Source organism: Mastigoproctus giganteus, chromosome 9 (genome assembly GCF_048544385.1).
Source record: "Mastigoproctus giganteus isolate SK-2022 chromosome 9, ASM4854438v1, whole genome shotgun sequence".
In the NCBI taxonomy this organism is placed as follows: domain Eukaryota; kingdom Metazoa; phylum Arthropoda; class Arachnida; order Uropygi; family Thelyphonidae; genus Mastigoproctus; species Mastigoproctus giganteus.
The window spans coordinates 31,372,608-31,391,133 of record NC_143583.1 but is presented as its reverse complement, the minus strand read 5'-3'; the positions used below and the strand labels follow the sequence as shown (position 1 = coordinate 31,391,133).

Genomic DNA, 18,526 nt, shown 5'->3' with positions numbered 1-18,526 from the left:
TTTGAACAATATTTCTTAGTTGGTATGAAAAGTCTAGTAGCTTCTAAGATTAATTCCTTGAATGCTTTCCATTTAGAATTTGCTGCTGGTAACATCACCAATGTCCCACTGTATAGAATTTAAAAACTGTCTGTGACCACTGTTGTCACCTGTATGAAAGCAAAAATCCTTCTCTTTACCCCTGATGGTAGTTACATCTTTGAGTAAATCCCACATCGGTACACTATGATCATTGCCTCCTAGTGGTTCCTTTATCTGCAGATTCTTAAGGGATGAATAATCTCTAACTGATAATCAGATCAAGAGTGTTACTACCTCTGGTTCCCTCTCAAACGTGCTGCTGTAGAAAACAATCATCCAATAAATCCACAAAAGTCTTGCTAGTGTGCGAATGACCAACCCACAAGTTCTAGTCTATATCTGGGAAGTTAAAATCTCCTATTATAACAGAAACTTTGCTAAATGGGATAAGGAGGTGATTATACTGTACATCTGGACATGGTTAGGCTGCTTCTTCAGTATTGTATGCAGGTCTGGAGGCCGGACTTTAGGCAGGATGTAGATCTGCTGGAATGGGTGCAGAGAAGAATAACCAGACTGGAAAGGAACAATTGGATGCTCTTATGTAGAAAGGCTTAAGTTCTGCAAATTGCAGAGTATCGGAGACTAGGCACCTGTGAGGTGATCTGATTGAGGTGTTTAAGGTCTTGAATGGATTGTATGTGAATGGCATTCTTCCTCTTGCTGAGACTACACACATGAAGGAGCATAAATTTATGTTGAGGAAGGATAGTTGCAGGATAGATGTGTGGAACTTTGCCTTCAGCCAGCAGGTGATTGATTGATGGAACACGTTTCCATCTGTTGTTGTGGAAGTGTATGGTTTGAATATATTCAAGGAAGAACTAGACAGATACTTGGATGATAAGGCTGGGTGAAAAGTGTAGTGTTTTTTTTTTTTTTTTTTTGTTTTTTTTTGAGACAATGCTATATAAGCTTGCTTTCTTACATCATTTATCACTACTACATCCCAAGTAAGATTTCTTAAAATAATAAGTTAATAAAGGAAGATTATGATCAACAATTACAAATAGGGAAAAAATTTGTAACTAATTTATGCTAAACAAACACTTTTTAAAATTGCAATCATTATATATCCAAGATGTATACATCCAAGATATATACTTACGTAAAGTTGGAACTGGTTTTGTACCTTGCTTCTTCTTTGGCACATCACTTTTGCCATCTTCCTTAGATGAAAGTGACTCATCTTCCTCCACTTCTTCTTCTTCATCATCATCATCATCATCTAATTTTGTTTCTGATTCCTCATATAATTCCTTTTCAAAAAGGTCAATTTGCTCTAACTGTGGTTTTCCTTTTTTTACAGAAAAAGATTCTTCATGTTCCACCTTTCCTTCCTCTTCTGATAAACTTAGCTGCTCGATTTCTGTTTCTTTTACAGTAACATTAAACTCTTTCAGGTCTGCTTCTCCCAGAAGCTCTTTTGGTTTTATCCTTTTAGGGGAAAGTGCAGACAATGTCTGCTTGTAAACTTTTTCTTCTTCTGTAATATCTTCTACATCTCTCAATATTTTTCCTTTTTTAGATAAGAGAGTAGATATCTGCCTCTGTGTTTTATCCTCAAGTGTATCTATGTGATCCTTAGGGGTTTTTTTCCTTTTAAATAGTGGTGACTGCTTTTCTTTTCTTTTGTCCATTTCCTCTTCTGTGTGTTTCACATTCCTCTCTGTTTGCTCCTTCTGTGCTTTTTCTTTCTTAATAAAGTCAACATCACACTTCTCTGCTTTCCCTTCTTCTTTCTCCTCAATATTTTCTGTTATTTTATGACCCTTTTGTTTTTTTTCTTCTTCAATTGCATTCTCTGTATCTCGTACAGCCTTACCTTTCTTAGGCAAGCTAGACATTTGCTTATCAGCCTTTTTATCAAGCTTATCTACTTGATCTTTGGGTACTTTTCTTTTCTTAACAGGTGGTGACAATCCTGACTGCTTTTCATTTCTTCTCTCTATACCTAACTGTTCTCTCTCTCTCTGCTTCTCAACTTGTGACTGTTGAACTGGTGGCTTCCCCTTCTTATTATTATCTAGGTCTTGCTTATCAGTTTTCCTCTCTTCTTTATCCTCACCCTTTTCTAATATTTTATATCCCTTTTGCCTCTTTTCATCTTTATGAACATCAACTCCTTTTTTTGTACTAAGAGAACTTAATTTTGAAGGTTCCTCCAATGCTGTTGTTCTTTCTTCAGGTAGGAGCTGTGGCACGTGGCACTCCTCCTCTATATTTTCTTCAGCTTCATTCTCTGTGTTATCAACATCATGAAGTCTAGAAGTAGATCCCTTTTTAAGACACTGTCGATCCCTTTTTTTCCGTAAGTGTGATGAGACTGCATCTTCTTTTAACCGTGTAATTTCGGATAGCACAGTACTTTCTTTTGGGGATGAAACCTTATTGCCAAATTCTTTTCTTACAGAATACTGTTCCAATCGTTTTGAGGTCTTCTTTTCTAGATCCTTACACAGAGATCTGTCCATTTCAGCTCCTTCAATGTCAATTTCTGTGGGATCTTTTTCATTATGAGTTACAGTTGATACTTCTTGAAGTTGCTTCTTTTTTAACTGTTTATCAAACTTTGTTTTTACTTTCCAAGTCTTATCCTGTTCTTGAACTTTGTTCTCCTTTCCAGTAAGTAGATTTTCCTCAATTACCTCCTCCTTAGTTTCTGAACTGACATCAGTTTCCAATATTTCCTTTTCTTCTTGAAATGCCATCTCTTGAACTGACTTCTTTTTGCTCTGTTTCTCCAAAGCAACTTTCTTTATTTTTCGACTTTTGTCTTTACACTTATTCTCTCCTTGTGCTTTATTTTCTTTCTCCGTGAACTTATTTTCTTCCTTCTCGACACTCTTGGCAAGATCTGTAAATGACAATGGCTCTTGTAAACTGGCTACACTTTCTGAAATGAAATAAAATCAATATTTTTATATATAACTTCCTATTTAAAGAAGAGTTAAGTTTACTTTCACACTACCTAAGATAAAATAAAATCCTTATAAATTTAAGAAGGTACTTAAAAAATAATTAACATTTTCATTTATTAAGTTATTCTCAACTCATATTATGATTGATTTATCTTATTCCTTTATTCATATTCTTTTCCGAAAGAGATTTTATGATTAAAACATTAAAAACAAGATGTTCTGAGAGTCAACACAGGTTTCGATTGAACAAGTTTCCTTTGTGGAAAACACAAATCTTAAACACAATAAAAAGGTAACAATATCAAGATCTGATGATGTGTGGGGGGAAGAGGCAGAGATTAAATGATTGGAGGAAAAGTTTACTCGTTTTCCATCTTTAACTCTCCTCCTGGGTTAAAGATGACGTGAAAAAAATTCCAAGCATATGCATAGTTGATTTCATACACAATTTAGCTTTTCTTGAATAAAACACAAGAAATAATTAAAAAAACTTTATAATTGTATTCTTTATTCTGATGCTACAAGGGTAATCATTTAATTGGTGGACTTGTGCAAGATCTTATCTTAATTTTCATCATCTGAATCTTGTGTGGATTTCTCCTTCTCGAAATACTCTTCCTTGAACATTACACCTTTTGCTTTTGCCACCAACCCACACATTAAATACTTCTTGCAAGCCATTTTTGGAAAGACTGCGAAGTGCTTCTGTTGTGGCTCTGCGAGCATCACTGTCCAATGTGAAACACTTGCCTTTCAGTGCTGTCTTCAGACATGGAAACAGGAAGAAATCACATGTGGATAAGTCTAATGAATAAGGGGGATGTGGCAGAACTTCGGCACCTATGGCAGTGATCACTGGCTGCACAATATTAGCCACATGGGGCCTGGCATTGTCTTGATGGAGAAACCAATTCACACTGGAAATTTCTTGACGTTTCTCATGAACTCTGAGAACTTCAAAGTATGCTTCCTTACTCATAGTTATTCCACAAGGCACAAAACGTGTAACAAGAACGTCTTTTATGTCGAGAAACACAAGAACCATTTGTTTGTCCTTTTTTTTTTTTTTTTTTTTTTTTTTAAAGAAAACCCCAAACACGAGAGGTATTAGAACCTATAGTACTTATTAGTACCATGCATCAGATGGATAGTTGAGAAGATGAAAGATATGGTGCCTCCATAGCCAGGTGGGCAGGAACAGCAGTGCGTAGCACTTTTTTTTTGTTATTTTGGATTTTTTTTTTTTTTTTTTTAGGAGCATTAGCAACTAAGGCCATATTGCTCTGGGATATCCAGTGGTCATTCCCTGACCTTTCCGCATCCTCCGTATTTGGTAGTGACGGGCTCGAACCCCGGTCTAATCAAGAAGCATGTGCTATGCACTGCTGCTCCTTCCCACCTGGCTACGGAGGCGCCCAGTGCGTAGCACACGCCTCTTGATTAGACCGGGGTTCAAGCCTGTGACCACCAAATATGGAGGATGCGGAAAGGTCAGGGAATGACCACCGCATATCCCCACAGCAATATGGCCTTAGTTGCTAATGCTCCTAAAAAAAAAAAAAAAAAAAAAACTGTCTAAACAAAAAGCTTGAAAACTTAAAAATAAATTAGTTTCTTTTTTGTGTTTTGTTTTTTTGTATGGTCTGTATTAGTAAAATCATAAATGTAATTCACTGCAATCCAGATATATTTTTGGCATAAAATTAACAAAACATTGAGTAAAGTTCATAATAACATTTTTTATTTCCTTTCAATACAGAGTACTTACTTATTATTAGAGAACACAAAGAAAGGTGCCATTTAGTATAATCTGCAACTGACATTTTTATAAATGTCAACATCTCATTAATTTACAAAAATGCAAAACTGAAATAGTTACTTTATGTACAAATTAATGACAGGTTTATATTATTCACTGTTTTACTGTCTGTGAAAAATCAGTGGCGGTCTGGATTCTGACCAGTCTGTCAACTGGTGAGCCCTCATTTAGGACAAAGTTCTGTTTTCTGATGTTTAGCTGAGGTTCTGTACTACCTGTACAGATAGTATAAAGATACTGTCCCAGAGATTGTATATTTATTTATTATTGCTCTTTTTTTCCCTCTGGGAGGTTTTCAGCCACCCCATAGGTAGGTAAGAACAATGCCAATGTTTGAGGATAGAATTTTGGGGGGGGGGGGGCAGCTTAAAAAACTAAATTAAAGTAAATTTCATTTTCCATTATGTTAGGGCTAATAAGATATTTAAAGATTAGCCATAAGCAATTAGCTGTGTAATTTTGTACTCTGGACCAGTTAGGAAATATTAAATTTTATTAATCCTATTTACACATTTTCTTTTATTAAAATTTATACATTCTTAACACAACATTTTAAAAATGGGAATATCCACCATTATTTCATCAGGAGTAAATGGGTTATTATATCAAGTCATCATAACCTATTTTGACTGCAGGTCATATTAAACACTGAACTTTTTTATTTATTTATTTTTTTTAATTAATTTATTTATTTATAACATAAAAGTAAGCAGAGCAGCAAACTGTTGGTTAAATTGTAAAATAATTAATCCTATTATTTGAACCAGAACTTATTTACAGAGCTATTCAAAACAGCTCCTTCATAATGTAAAGAATTGACAGTTTAACAGACTTGACAGGAACTAAGAATCTAAATTAAGGTTAGAAAACGGGCAAGGTACAAGCCAGTCATTCTGTCTGATAGAAAAAAATACAAAAAATTATCATTTCTGTTCTAAAGTTCTGAGGTAATGCTATTATGAAGAATTTATCAGTGCTGCAAAATTAATCAGAATTCATCAGTGATGTGATCAAATACAATGACTGACAAAGAAGACAACTTGAGGTAAGGGACTCAGACTGAATTTGATTTGATTTTGATTTTATTGGCGCATTAGCAACGAAGGCTATAATGTGCAACTCAGACTGAAAAGGACAGCAATTTAAGCAATGGTCATGATGTAAAGCATATGGATTTGAGAATAATGAAGAATAATGTAATTTTTTGACATTTTACTGCATTTTGAAAGATCTGTAAATGAAAGATAATTTAGGTAGTTCACCTTACAATACTGCAAAACTGCTTTCTTGATTTTGGTGTGGAAAAGAAAAAATTACCCAAGGACTGAAATGGCTAGTTTTTATTTTAACTCAAGAAGAGAATTTAAGTACACTTCTGTTCAAAAGTGAAAATAAATTTTCATAAGTGTTTCAAGGCAAATCGCTCTGTTGTGTTCTGTAAGGCAATCTTGAAGACGTCTCGAGGCCTCTCCTATGTAGCAGCTGTCACAGTCTTTGCAGACTATGTACTTTTTACACTGCTGCATAAGAGAGGGGTGACCGGGGTCTTTACATTGGAAACTAGAGAACATAAGTTTCTACCAGGCATTGGCAGGAGCTCACAGTCCACCCGAGACCACCATCAACTCAGGACAATGTACCTACCGCCTACATTCCCGGCATGTCGGGCCTGGATATTAGGGCCTGGATACTATCTCAAAAATCCTCCGAGAATACCGCATAAAATGCATGCAGCTGCCTGGTAGAAACTTACGTTCTACCAGGCAGCTAGTAGAACATAAGTTTCTACCAGGCAGCTGGTAGAAACTTACGTTCTCTAGTTTCCAATGTAAAGACCTCGGTCACCCCTCTCTTATGCAGCAGTGCCTGCAAAGACTGTGACAGCTGCTACATAGGAGAGACCTCGAGACATCTTCAAGACCGCCTTGCAGGACACGGCAGAGCGATTCGCCTTTTGAGACCGACCAGTCTGCAATTGCGGAACACTTCTGGTCCACCCACCATGACCTCAATCACAAGTGTGACTACGAAGTAATAGACCACTGCCGACCTTTCGCCACCGCCACTGGTTAGAGTCACTCAATATATTGTAGTGGATGGTTATTTGGTTTTTAGGAGCATTAGCAACTAAGGCCATATTGCTCCGCATCCTCCGTATTTGGTGGTGACGGGCTCGAACCCCGGTCTAATCAAGAAGTGTGTGCTACGCACTGCTGCTCCTTCCCACCTGGCTACGGAGGCGCCTGAATATATTGTGTAATTCGAGAGCCACGAACCGCTGCAAAGGCATGAGACTACACCACACCACAAAGCAACCGTTTTAAGTCTATATGAGCGCTGGAGAAAAAACTATGCACGTCCATGCAGCAACAATGAACACCAATTTAATGATTGATTGGCCTACCTTGTGCAATCGCACACCTCATTGCTCACACAACTGTGTCCGTTTGAATAATTTTATCTCTAAAGTTTCCATTTCTGTTGATAAAGAGGCACGTTCAGCCTTGAAAGCTACAAGTATCTATTTGTGATTAAAGATATTTTATTTTACTGGTTATACGCCTACTTATTTGTTTTCATAAGTGTTGTTTGAATGAAGCAGAATGTGAGTATATTTTACCTTGGGCTGCAAAATATTATACAAAATCACCATAGGTGTTTAAATATTTCTGTTTAAACAAATGCACAACTGGTGCTGCTGTTTGTTATTTGGTTTTTAGGAGCATTAGCAACTAAGGCCATATTGCTCCGGGATATGCGGTGGTCATTCCCTGACCTTTCCGCATCCTCCGCATTTGGTGGTGACGGGCTCAAACCCCGGTCTAATCAAGAAGCGTGTGCTACGCACTGCTGCTGCTCCTTCCCACCTGGCTATGGAGACTAACTGCTGGTGCAGAAGACAAATAACTATCACTAATTCATTGCTGTACCTCTTCATATCAACCTGAAAACATTCAGAAAAATGAAGATATAATCATCACACAGAAAACAATAAAGGCTGTGGAAGAATTACTCCCAACAAAATCGCTACATGTAACCAACATAAACCTTTTCATGAAAGTGGCATTGTGTAATAATGTAACGTTAGCAAACGACATGCCTAATTACTTATCCTCCAATGATGCTAATGTGCAGTATTCAGAATTTTATCAGTGCCATACAATGTAAACTGAGTAATAGTCCTTGCCAATCAGAGAAAAAAATAACAGGAATCTTACCAGCATCAGCATCACACAGACACGCTATACGCCATTCTTGGTAACAAACTGAGTGGTTGCGAGAGTACATGTGAACAGGCGAAGTTTTTACAGCTCCAGGAAATAGAAAGTTTTTGCTTTTTTATTGACTTAAATTGGCACATTAATGTATTTTTTAGAGTTGCTTTATATTCCTAGTAACAAAGTTTAAATTGAATTTAGACAGAGATTTTGTAGGTTATTACTTAGTATCGGTAAGGGTATGAAATCCATGTGTGGACAGGTTTTGCAGCTCAAGCGAACGCTAAGCTTTTAATTATACTTAGCTACTTTATTGACTTAATTGTTAGATTAAATTATTTTCTATAAGTAGCTTATAGACCTAGTAAGCTCAGTGGTTTATTTTGAATTTAGATAGCATGATTTGGAAAATAAATAATACCTCGTGTCCGTAGATTAACTGTTCGTAACTTGCCGTCAATGTCATACGATACATGTGGTAGCGTAAGGTTTAACGGAAAACTAGATAGCGAGTATAGTAGTATCAATTAATCAGTAAAATTTATTAATCTTATTAAATTTCATTGTCAATTGAATTGTACTTTTTTAACTAAATAAATATAGTGACCTAGTTATTACAAACATAACATCATAAATTAATACATATAAGTAGACAGAGGATAAGAAAGTCATATAACATAACTCGGAGATAATATTCTATACCGAAATACATATATATAGTGTCATACCTGCATTGGGATATAGGTTTAGGGTTATATTTTGTATTGGAATTTTATTGAACTTGAATAGAAATCATGACTCAGACCAGAGCAGCAAAGCAAAAGGCTCAAACTAGTGGAAGCGATGTGGCTCAGGGGAGAACTGAGGGGGGGGGTGATTGTCCTCTGAATTAGTCTATTGAAATGCACTGCTTGTTTGATGTTTGTTGAGCAATCAGGAATGGGACATGATATTGACAAAGGGAATGTCTGTGTGTGTGTGTGTGTGTGTGTGTGTGTGTGTGTGTGTGTGTGTGTGTGTGTGTGCGCGCGCTGCGCGCGCGCGCGCAATGTAAGGAGTGCGAGGAAATCAGGCGCCAAATCGGCATTGTTCTGGGCTTATATGAGAGCTTGAAGGACAGGGTGGATGCCCTCGAAGGATTTAATTGAGGGGGGGGCCCATCACGCTCTCAGCTGCCCACATCAATGTCAGAGATTGCACTTTAACATCACGCAACACAGCAGCAGCAACCCTCAAGGCAGAATGCGCTGGTCCCAAAGGAACTAGTTGTTGTAAGTGACTCTATTGTCAGGGAAACGGGAAACTTTGTGCAAAAAAGGATATATGGAACGTGACCAGAGTATGTGCCAGGGGCAAAGGTTGATGAAGTTGTAGGACAGATATCATATTTTAAGGGACCAAAGGGTGATATTGTTGCAAATGTTGTACACATTTGCACTAATGATATTAAGAGTAGGAGACCAGCAGAATTACTTAAAAAATACAAGACAATGCTGAAAAAAAAAAAAGCCGTGAGTTAGGGTTGAATTTGAAAGTGTCTGCAATTCTGCCCAGACACGATAAGAGGGAGTATATGATGCGAGCCTTGTCGATCAATTCGGTCCTGGAGAGATTGTGCAAGGCTCAAGGGGTAGAATTTTTCTCAGCCTGATCTGTGCTTGTTAACAGGAGAGACTGCTTCTACAGGGATGGAATACACTTAAATAGAAAGGGTGCAAGAATATTTGCTGATGCTATCGAGGCAGTGTTAGGTGGGTTGGAAAACTGCTAGCTTGGAGGGGGGGATACACGGACTAATAGATTAACAGTAGACGCTGGCAGAGGTAAAAGTGATTCTTGCACTAATTCTATTGAAATGCAAATTGAGCAGTAACCTGGAAAGCAAGGCAATGGGAAATTCCAGGACTGCTGGGGAGCCATAGTGGAACAAGTAAATACATGGGCTGTGTGTTAAGGTAACAAAGAGTAGAAACAGGTGCATGTATACTTTGCATGTACAACAATGCTAGAAGTATTGTTAATAAATTCGATGAGCTTGAAGTGCTAATCAAGACATCAAAGGCAGATATTGTTGGAATATCAGAGACATGGTGTCACACAGACACAGTGCAGAACTGGAATTTGGGGGGTACAACGTGTACAGAAAGGATAGACAGGACAGGAAGGTCGGAGGGGTTATGCTGTTAGTTAAGAAACACATAAAATCTAAGGAAGTGCATCCAATTGATGTTGGTGGACAATGCAATGCTGAATCTGTTTGGTGTGACATAAGTACTGGGAAAGGAAAAATTAGAGTAGGTGTGTGTTATAGGCCTAATGAATCTGATGAGTATAATGAGCAATTGTGCAGAGAAATAGAGTGGGCCAGTAAATTAGAGTGTCTTATAATGGTGGATTTTAATTTCCCGGATATTGACTGGAATTTGTGGGTTGGTCACACACACACACTAGCAAGGCTTTTGTGGATTTATTGGATGATTGTTTTCTACAGCAGCATGCTCGGAGGCAACTAGAGGGAGTAATCCCACTTCAGCACATTGTGATGATCACAGTGTACTGAAGTGGGATTTACTCAAAGAGGTAACTACCATCAAGGGTAAAGGGAAGGGTTTTTGTTTTCGTAAAGCTGACTCCGGTGGTCTGAGACAGTATTTAAATTCTATACGTTGGAGCCAACTGATGATGTTACCAACAGCAAATTCAAAATGGGAAGCATTCAAAGAATTAATGTTGGAAGCTACTAGACTTTTCATACCAACAAAGAAATATTGTTCAAGATTTAGGCGTAAATGGATGTCAGATGAACTAATTACACATGTGATAGAGAAAAAAATGCATGGGATACATATAAATTAACATGTGACACAGAAGTATATGATAGATATAAGGTGGTCTGTAACCAAGTTACAAAGGAGGTTAGGCAGGCGAAGGCAGATTACAAGAAATCTTTGGCCAAGAAAAACAGCAAAGATTTCTTTACTTATGTAAACTCTAGAAGGAAGGGGAGGAATCAGATTGGTCCACTTGATATCGATGGTTCAACTGTCGATGATCCTGCTCAGGTAGCTAACAAACTAAATTAATATTTTTGCGTCGAAATTCACACATGAGGAGTTATTCAGGGAGGGGAATGCCAGAGGTGTATTCAACTCTGCCAGTAAGCTAGAGAATCTTGTAATAACTGAGAGTAAAGTGGAGGAGAAATTGTTGAAGATAAATACAAGAAAGGCACCTGGGGTGGATCCAGTTATATTAAAGGAGGCGGCAAAGGAAGTAAAGCAAACCCTTAGCCATAACAATTATGAGAGCTTCCCTGGACTCAGGAGAGGTACCCTGGACTGGAGATGTGCAAATGTGACCCCAATCCACAAAGGAGGATCAAAGGGGGAGACAGATAATTACAGACCTGTTAGTTTAACTTCCGTTCCAGAGAAATTAATGGAGGCACTGGTTAAAGAAGCATTGCAGGATCATCTAGAAAAAACTTCAGTTACAGCTCGGACACAGCATGGCTTTGTTAAGGGGAAGTCTTGTCTGACTACTTTGAAAGGATACTATGATGTAGTCACAAAGGAACTGGAGGCAACGAATAACTTTGATATCATATATTTGGATCTTAGAAAAGTCTTTGATACTGTTCCACATGGAAGACTGCTGCACAAATTGGAGCAGTGTGGCATTGGAGGCAAAATGCTGCTAGGGATAAAGGGATGGTTGAGTGGGAGAAGACAGAGAGTGGTAATCAATGGACATTGCTCTTCGTGGACTAATGTTATTAGTGGAGTTCCTCAGGGTTCAGTGTTGGGTACATTGTTGTTTTCTGTATTTATAAATGATATTGATAATGGTATATCAGGTTTATGTCCAAGTTTGCAGACAATACGAAGATTGGCAGGGTTGTTAATGACACTAATCACAGTACACTGCTGCAACAGGATCTAGAAAAGTTGAGTAGATGGGCTGAGAGGTGGCAAATGAATTTTAACATTGACAAATGTAAAAGTACTACATATGGGAAGCAGTAATCCCAGAGTAACGTATCAACTCTGTGGTTACACACACAGTGGTAGAGAATGAAAAGGACCTGGGGGAAATTGTGCAGGTAGATATGAAGTTTTCTGAGCAGTGCAGACGGTCTGCAATGATATACAGGAAAATTTCTAGCAGGGATAAGGAGGTGATTATCACCTTGAATAAGGCAATGGTCAGACCACACTTTGAGTTCTGTATACAAGTCTGGAGGCCTCATTTTAAGAAGGATGTAGAGCTGTTGGAACGAGTACAGAGAAGGGCAACAAGATTAGTGAATGGAACAAAGGGTTGCTCTTACAAAGAAAGGCTTAAGTTTTGCAAATTACAGTGTCTGGAGACTGGTGTCTGAGAGGGCATAAATTCAAATTGAGGAAAGACGGTTGTAGGATAGATGTGCAGAAGTTTGCCTTTAGCCAGCAGGTGGTTGATTGCTGGAACAAACTTCCATCTGTCGTTGTAGAAGTTGATAGCTTAAATAGAATCAAGGCAAAACTTGACAAACATTTGGAGCGAGTGGATGAGTAAAATAAGGGGTTTTTTTTTTTTTTTTTTTTTTTTGGGCTGATACTATATAAGCTTGCTTTCTTGCATCATGTACCTTTGCTAATGCTAATGCTTCTGATGTGGCTTGAAGCACATCTTTGTTTCTAGCATGTAAGAGCTGCACTAAATTAACCTCCTACAATCGATTGGTAGCAACTGCCCCTCATGCTCATGTTGCATGTTGAGCCTGATATACACATTCTTCTGGTTGTAAGACATTTGGAAACCTGGTAACACTGACAATTGCTGATTTCACCTACCTCATTAACCATTACCCAGTGATCTGCCTAGCCAGGCTGTGATAAGTATGCCATGAACCAATACATGTCCTTGCACTGTTTTGCACAACTTGTAGACGACTGCTTGCTCACAAAATTCCCAGTAAACAACTAGCACATAACAAAAAATTTGCTTCTTTATTTCTTTTGTTTGATGTTTCTATATTTAATATGAACAATGATGATTATTATGGAGTAATTCAAAAAATAGCTAACACTAGTTAAAGGCTTATTCTTAATGGCCATGGTTAAGTATCAATAAGTGCAGTGTCTTGTATCATAACTGATTAGGAAATCATGAACATAAAGATCACTACACAGTGATCTTTATGTTTCTCCAGCACCTAAAATCTATCTATTGTTATGAAAATAAAAACTACTGTACCATATTTTAAGTAGCCTAATATAACTTTATAACATATCATTTAGGATTATCATCAATTACTACAATTACTTTAATTATAAATTGACTTCATGATCAAGTTATTCTGCATGTCAGTTAATTAGGTTACCTAAACTAGTTTACTACTTTGGGTAACTTATTTTATTAAATATTTTTTCAACCTTACATATGTAAGGTCGGAATAATATGAAGTTAACTTATATATGACATTGTGCTAGATAAAGCAAAATTACTGATATAGGGAGCATGGTGTCATTTAATTATAGGTTACTCATTATTAACTCTTGAGAAGAACCACAATTTTACTTGGGAATGACTGAATGATAGAGTTTAATATTCTTGAAATATGCTACATGTGCTCCTGTAGCTGTAGCAGTAGCAGCTAAATGAAGAGTTTCATGCTTATAGTCTTTACAGGCATAGTTCAGTTACAAATGGGACTATACATCTATAATTCTTCTATGATAACCATCTTTCATTCACAACCATTCTGGAAATAATCAGGAAGCATGAGAATATCCAGTTTCTCTACATATTTTTAGTAGTTCAATATTGTACAAACAACAAAAGTGCTGATATAATTAATTCATTAGCTATTACCCTGATGTATTCTGTACACCAAAACATATTTCAGTATTTATTCATACAGCTGTACCTTTTCAATTATTTTTAACTGAAAAATATGGCCCTTAAAAAATTCTTTACAACCATGCTCATAGAGTTTTGATTTCCTCCTCTTTTTTTTTTTTTTGGGATAGCTATTGTCTAACGATGTTTTACAATTATTATCCAATATAATGTCAGAATTATGAATAAAATGTTTAATATTTCCCATTTTAAGCTATTTCTTCCAAAACAGAATGGTGTATAAAATTCTCCAATGCCTGCAGACTGATTTGAATTTTGCATATGTCAGCTAGAGGATTAAACAATCAGTCTGCACATTGAAAAATTTCTGTAATCTTTTACTAATAAATTGGGGATTGGAAAAGCTGCATCTTTGTGACAACACTGTCCTTGCAATAACCTGGTAGCCATTTCGATGTTTCACTGCTAATAAGATTAAATTTAATATCTCATATGTTAACAACTGTTCGAAATATTTATAAAAATACATTTCTTATATGAAAAGGAAAGCAAACTTTTCTGAATATATCTTTTCAATTTGAATATTATCAGTAATAACTATTATTACAAGAAACATATACAAATGTTACCTTTAATCAATGGATAATGAGGTGCTGCTTTGAGTCGTGGTACATATTTCATTATCTGAACACGGACCATTTGTTCAATGGTAAATTTCTGCAAGCATATCTTCAGCCAACAAGCTTTACAGCGTGAAGTTGAAACTACTACTCGTTTGCTAGAAGCTGATGAACTGGGACTTGTAGTGTGGATAAGACATGTACCTAATAAAAATTGCACTTAATGATGATAACAATAATACTTTCTACTACTCACTACAAACAAGCTGGATTATTCTAAAAAAAAATAAATTATTTTTAAAAAATATTTATTTCTATATTTCTAAAAATTATTTCTAAAAAATAAATAAATTAATCAATGTTTTGAATTTTGAACAGATGTAAGGTACTATTTTGAAATAACCCCATTATTCTAAAATTGAGTATTTTGCATCATAAAATGCATTCATGACTATTCTAATATATGAATACATGCCCTATGTGGTAAATAAAACAGACTTCTGCAAAAAAATATGCAATGTAATGTGAAATATATGAGGCAGATGTGATATATTTATCTCATAATCTGCATTTCACACTGTTAACCCAAATACTACCTGCATGCCTGGAAACTGAAAAATTGGAAGTTTTAATACAACACTGCTATAGCCAGAAGAAAGTTTAAAATGTTTCACAAAATTTGCAGCTTAACAAGAATTACAATATGCACTTCATTGTAGATCATCAGGCAGCATTAATAATATCAATAGCTGATATTTTAAAATAATGGAAACAGATAATTTCATTGCTGCTACCTGCCACTTAAAATTGATAAAATTATAATTTGTATTAAGAAATTAAGAAATAATTAATAATGAATTAGAAAATGCATACTACTTTATTTTCAGGAACAATTGCAGTTCAAGGGCTATCAGTACAAAGGATATCTATAAATTTTCTGGGGTACCACAGAAATAATGTTGCAACCAGAATATGAAATCACCTCTAATGACTACATACACTTATTCCAATGTCGCATGCAGAACCATTGTCATGATCCTCTAACTACTCCTTGATGGCAACAACAGCATCATTATTTATCCCAAGTGTTGTAGTTTCTAATGATCTGTCAATGGAAAATAGGCAGACAGTAATCTGAAGGGGCCATATCAGATAAAAAGGGAGAGTTAACAAATTGATAATATAAATTGTCTACACAGTTATCTGTGTAGCCTTGTGACTGGAGTAATGCCATGCAAGATGATCATTCCCCTGTACATTTTGCCATGGCTTGGCCTTTAATTGCTCATTGTATAGAATAATATTCAATCATACTGTATTTACCTTATTGAAAATATTAATAATATCCCTTTATTTGGAAATAGAATCAGTTACACAAGATATGCAATATATAAAAATGTGACCAATAATTCTCTATTCTCCCCCTACAATAGGGAAAAGGACAACTGGTATTCCTCCATGCAGATGCCTTTCAATATTGATTTTTTATGTTAAAATTAGTTGACTTGTACCTTTGAGTAAAATTTTAATTCAAAATTTAACTGATATTAGTAAAAAACTAATTTATTCCTAATTCATTTATTGTTATTTATTTCTTTACTTTTTTTGACTACCTTCATTAATATCATAAAAAAAAAAACTTTCTCTTTTATGGGTAAAAACTTTATGGCTTTTTTTTTTTCAGCCCAGTCACAGGTACTAGAACTACCTACGTAGGATGGTTTGTTGTGTCCAGCTATTCTCTTACTATCCTACAGGTGTTCAGGATCATGGCTTTCTAGAATTTCCATTTAAGCATTCTCTAGGAGGCCTATTGCTACTAGGTTCTCAGGGAAGCTCTTTAGCACCATGCCAGTGGTTAACACTATGATAGGGATGATCATTACTTGTTCCACACGCCACATATCTTTGACATCCTGTCTTAGATATGACTACTTCTATTAGAAAAAGAAGTGGCTTGGAGCAAGGGGTGCTGGAGGTTTCAGGGACTGACGGCAGTCATCGTCAAACAGGTGGGTATATGGGATGTGTTCAGGTAACTAAGAATAAGAATAGGTGCATGTATACTTGCATGTATACCAATGCTAGAAGTATAGTAAATACATTTTATGAATTTGAGGTGTTGGTCAAGACATCAAAGGCAGATATTGTTGGGATATCAGAGATGTGATGTCACACAGATATTAGGAATGCAGAATTGGAATTTGGGGAGTACAATGTGTACAGAAAGGATAGGAAGGGAGGTGGGGATATGCTGTTAATTAAGAAAAACATAAAATCAAAAAAAATGCATCCAGTTGATATAGATGGACAGTGCACTGTTGATTCAGTTTGGTGTGACATAAGCACTGCAAAAGCAAAAATAAGAGTAAGAGTGAGTTATAGGCCTAATGACTCAAATGAGTACAATGAACAATTGTAAAGAGAAATAGAGTGGGCTAGTAAATCAGAATGTCTTATAATGGGGGATTTTAACTTCCCAGATATTGACTGGAACTTGTGGTTTGGTCACTCGCACGCCAGCAAGACTTTTGTGGATTTATTGGATGATTGTTTTCAGTAACAGAATGTTCGAGAGGCAACCAGAGAGTAATATTCTTGATCTGGTTATCAGCAGTGATCATTCGTGTATTAAGAATTTGCAGATAAAGGAACCACTAGGTGGCAGTGAACACAGTGTACTGATGTGGGATTTACTTAAAGATATAATTACCATCAGGGGTAAAGGAAAGGGTTTTTGCTTCCGTAAAGGTGACTACAGTGGTCTCAGACAGTTTTTAAATTTTGTACAGTGGGACCAATTGATGATGGTACCAACAGTAAATTCTAAGTGGGAAACATTCAAGGAATTAATCGTGGAAGCTACTAAACGTTTCATACCTATTAAGAAATACTGTTCAAGGTTTAGGCCTAAATAGTTGTCAAATGAACTGATGAGACTCGTGGCAGAGAAGAAAAATGCATGGGATGCATATAAATAACCAGGTGACACAGAAGCCTATGGCAGATATAAGCTACTCTGTAATCAAGTCACAAAGGAGGTTAGCCAGGCGAAGGCAGATTACGAAAAATCTTGGCAAAGCATGCTAAGAAAAACACCAAGGATTTCTTTACTTATATAAACTCTAAAAGGAAGGGGATGAATCAGATTGGTCCACTTGATATCGATGGTTCGACTGTTGATGATCCTGCTCAGATAGCAAACAAACTGAATGAGTATTTTGCATCTACATTCACACATGAGGAGTTAAGGTTTTAAAATTCCAGGTTATCAAATTGTAACAGGGAGCTTAATGATTTTGTAATAACTGAGAGCAAGGTGGAGGAGAAATTGTTGAAGTTAAACATAAGAAAGGCACCTGGGGTGGATGTGATCTATCCTGTTATATTAAAGGAACTAAGCAAACCCTTAGCCATAATTATGAGAGCATCCTTGAACTCAGGGGGAGGTCCCCACAGACTGGAGGTGTGCAAATGTATCCCCAATTCACAAAGAGGGATTGAAGGATGACACGAGTAATTACAAACCAGTTAGTTTAACTACTTTTCTGGGTAAAATAATGGAGTCACTGGTTGAAGATGCATTGCAGGATCAACTAGACAAGACTTCAGCAATAACTCAGACACAGCATGGGTTTGTTAAAGGAAAGTCTTGTCTGAAAAATTTGATTGTATATTATGTTGTGGATGCAAAAAATAATTTTGATATCATATACTTGTTCAGCAAGCTTTTGACATTGTTGCATGGAAGACTACTGTACAAACTGGAGCAGAATGGTATTAAGGGTAAGTTTCTACAATGGATAAAAGGATGGTTGAGTGGGAGAAGACAGAGGGTGGTAATCAACGGGTGCTCCTCTTTTCTTGGACTAACGTTATTAGTGGAGTCCCACAGGGTTCGGTGTTGGGTCCACTGTTGTTTTTGTATATTTATCAATGATATTGATGAAGGTATATCAGGTTTAGTGTCGAAGTTTGCAGGCAGGGTTGTTAATGACAGTAATGGCAGTGTGCTACTGTAAC

General features: G+C 36.5%; 1 protein-coding gene across 1 annotated transcript in view; it reads right to left on the bottom strand.

Moving 5' to 3' along the window:
- The window catches only part of LOC150080133 (uncharacterized), a 348,537-nt gene that overhangs the window by 246,160 nt on the left and 83,851 nt on the right, over positions 1 to 18,526 (bottom strand). The window contains exons 4-5 of the mRNA XM_090380622.1: positions 14,513 to 14,707; positions 1,190 to 2,977 (exon numbers count right to left, since the gene is read on the bottom strand). Of these exons, the coding sequence (XP_090236748.1) occupies positions 1,190 to 2,977; positions 14,513 to 14,707 (1,983 nt within the window). The remainder of the gene's footprint in view (positions 1 to 1,189; positions 2,978 to 14,512; positions 14,708 to 18,526) is intronic.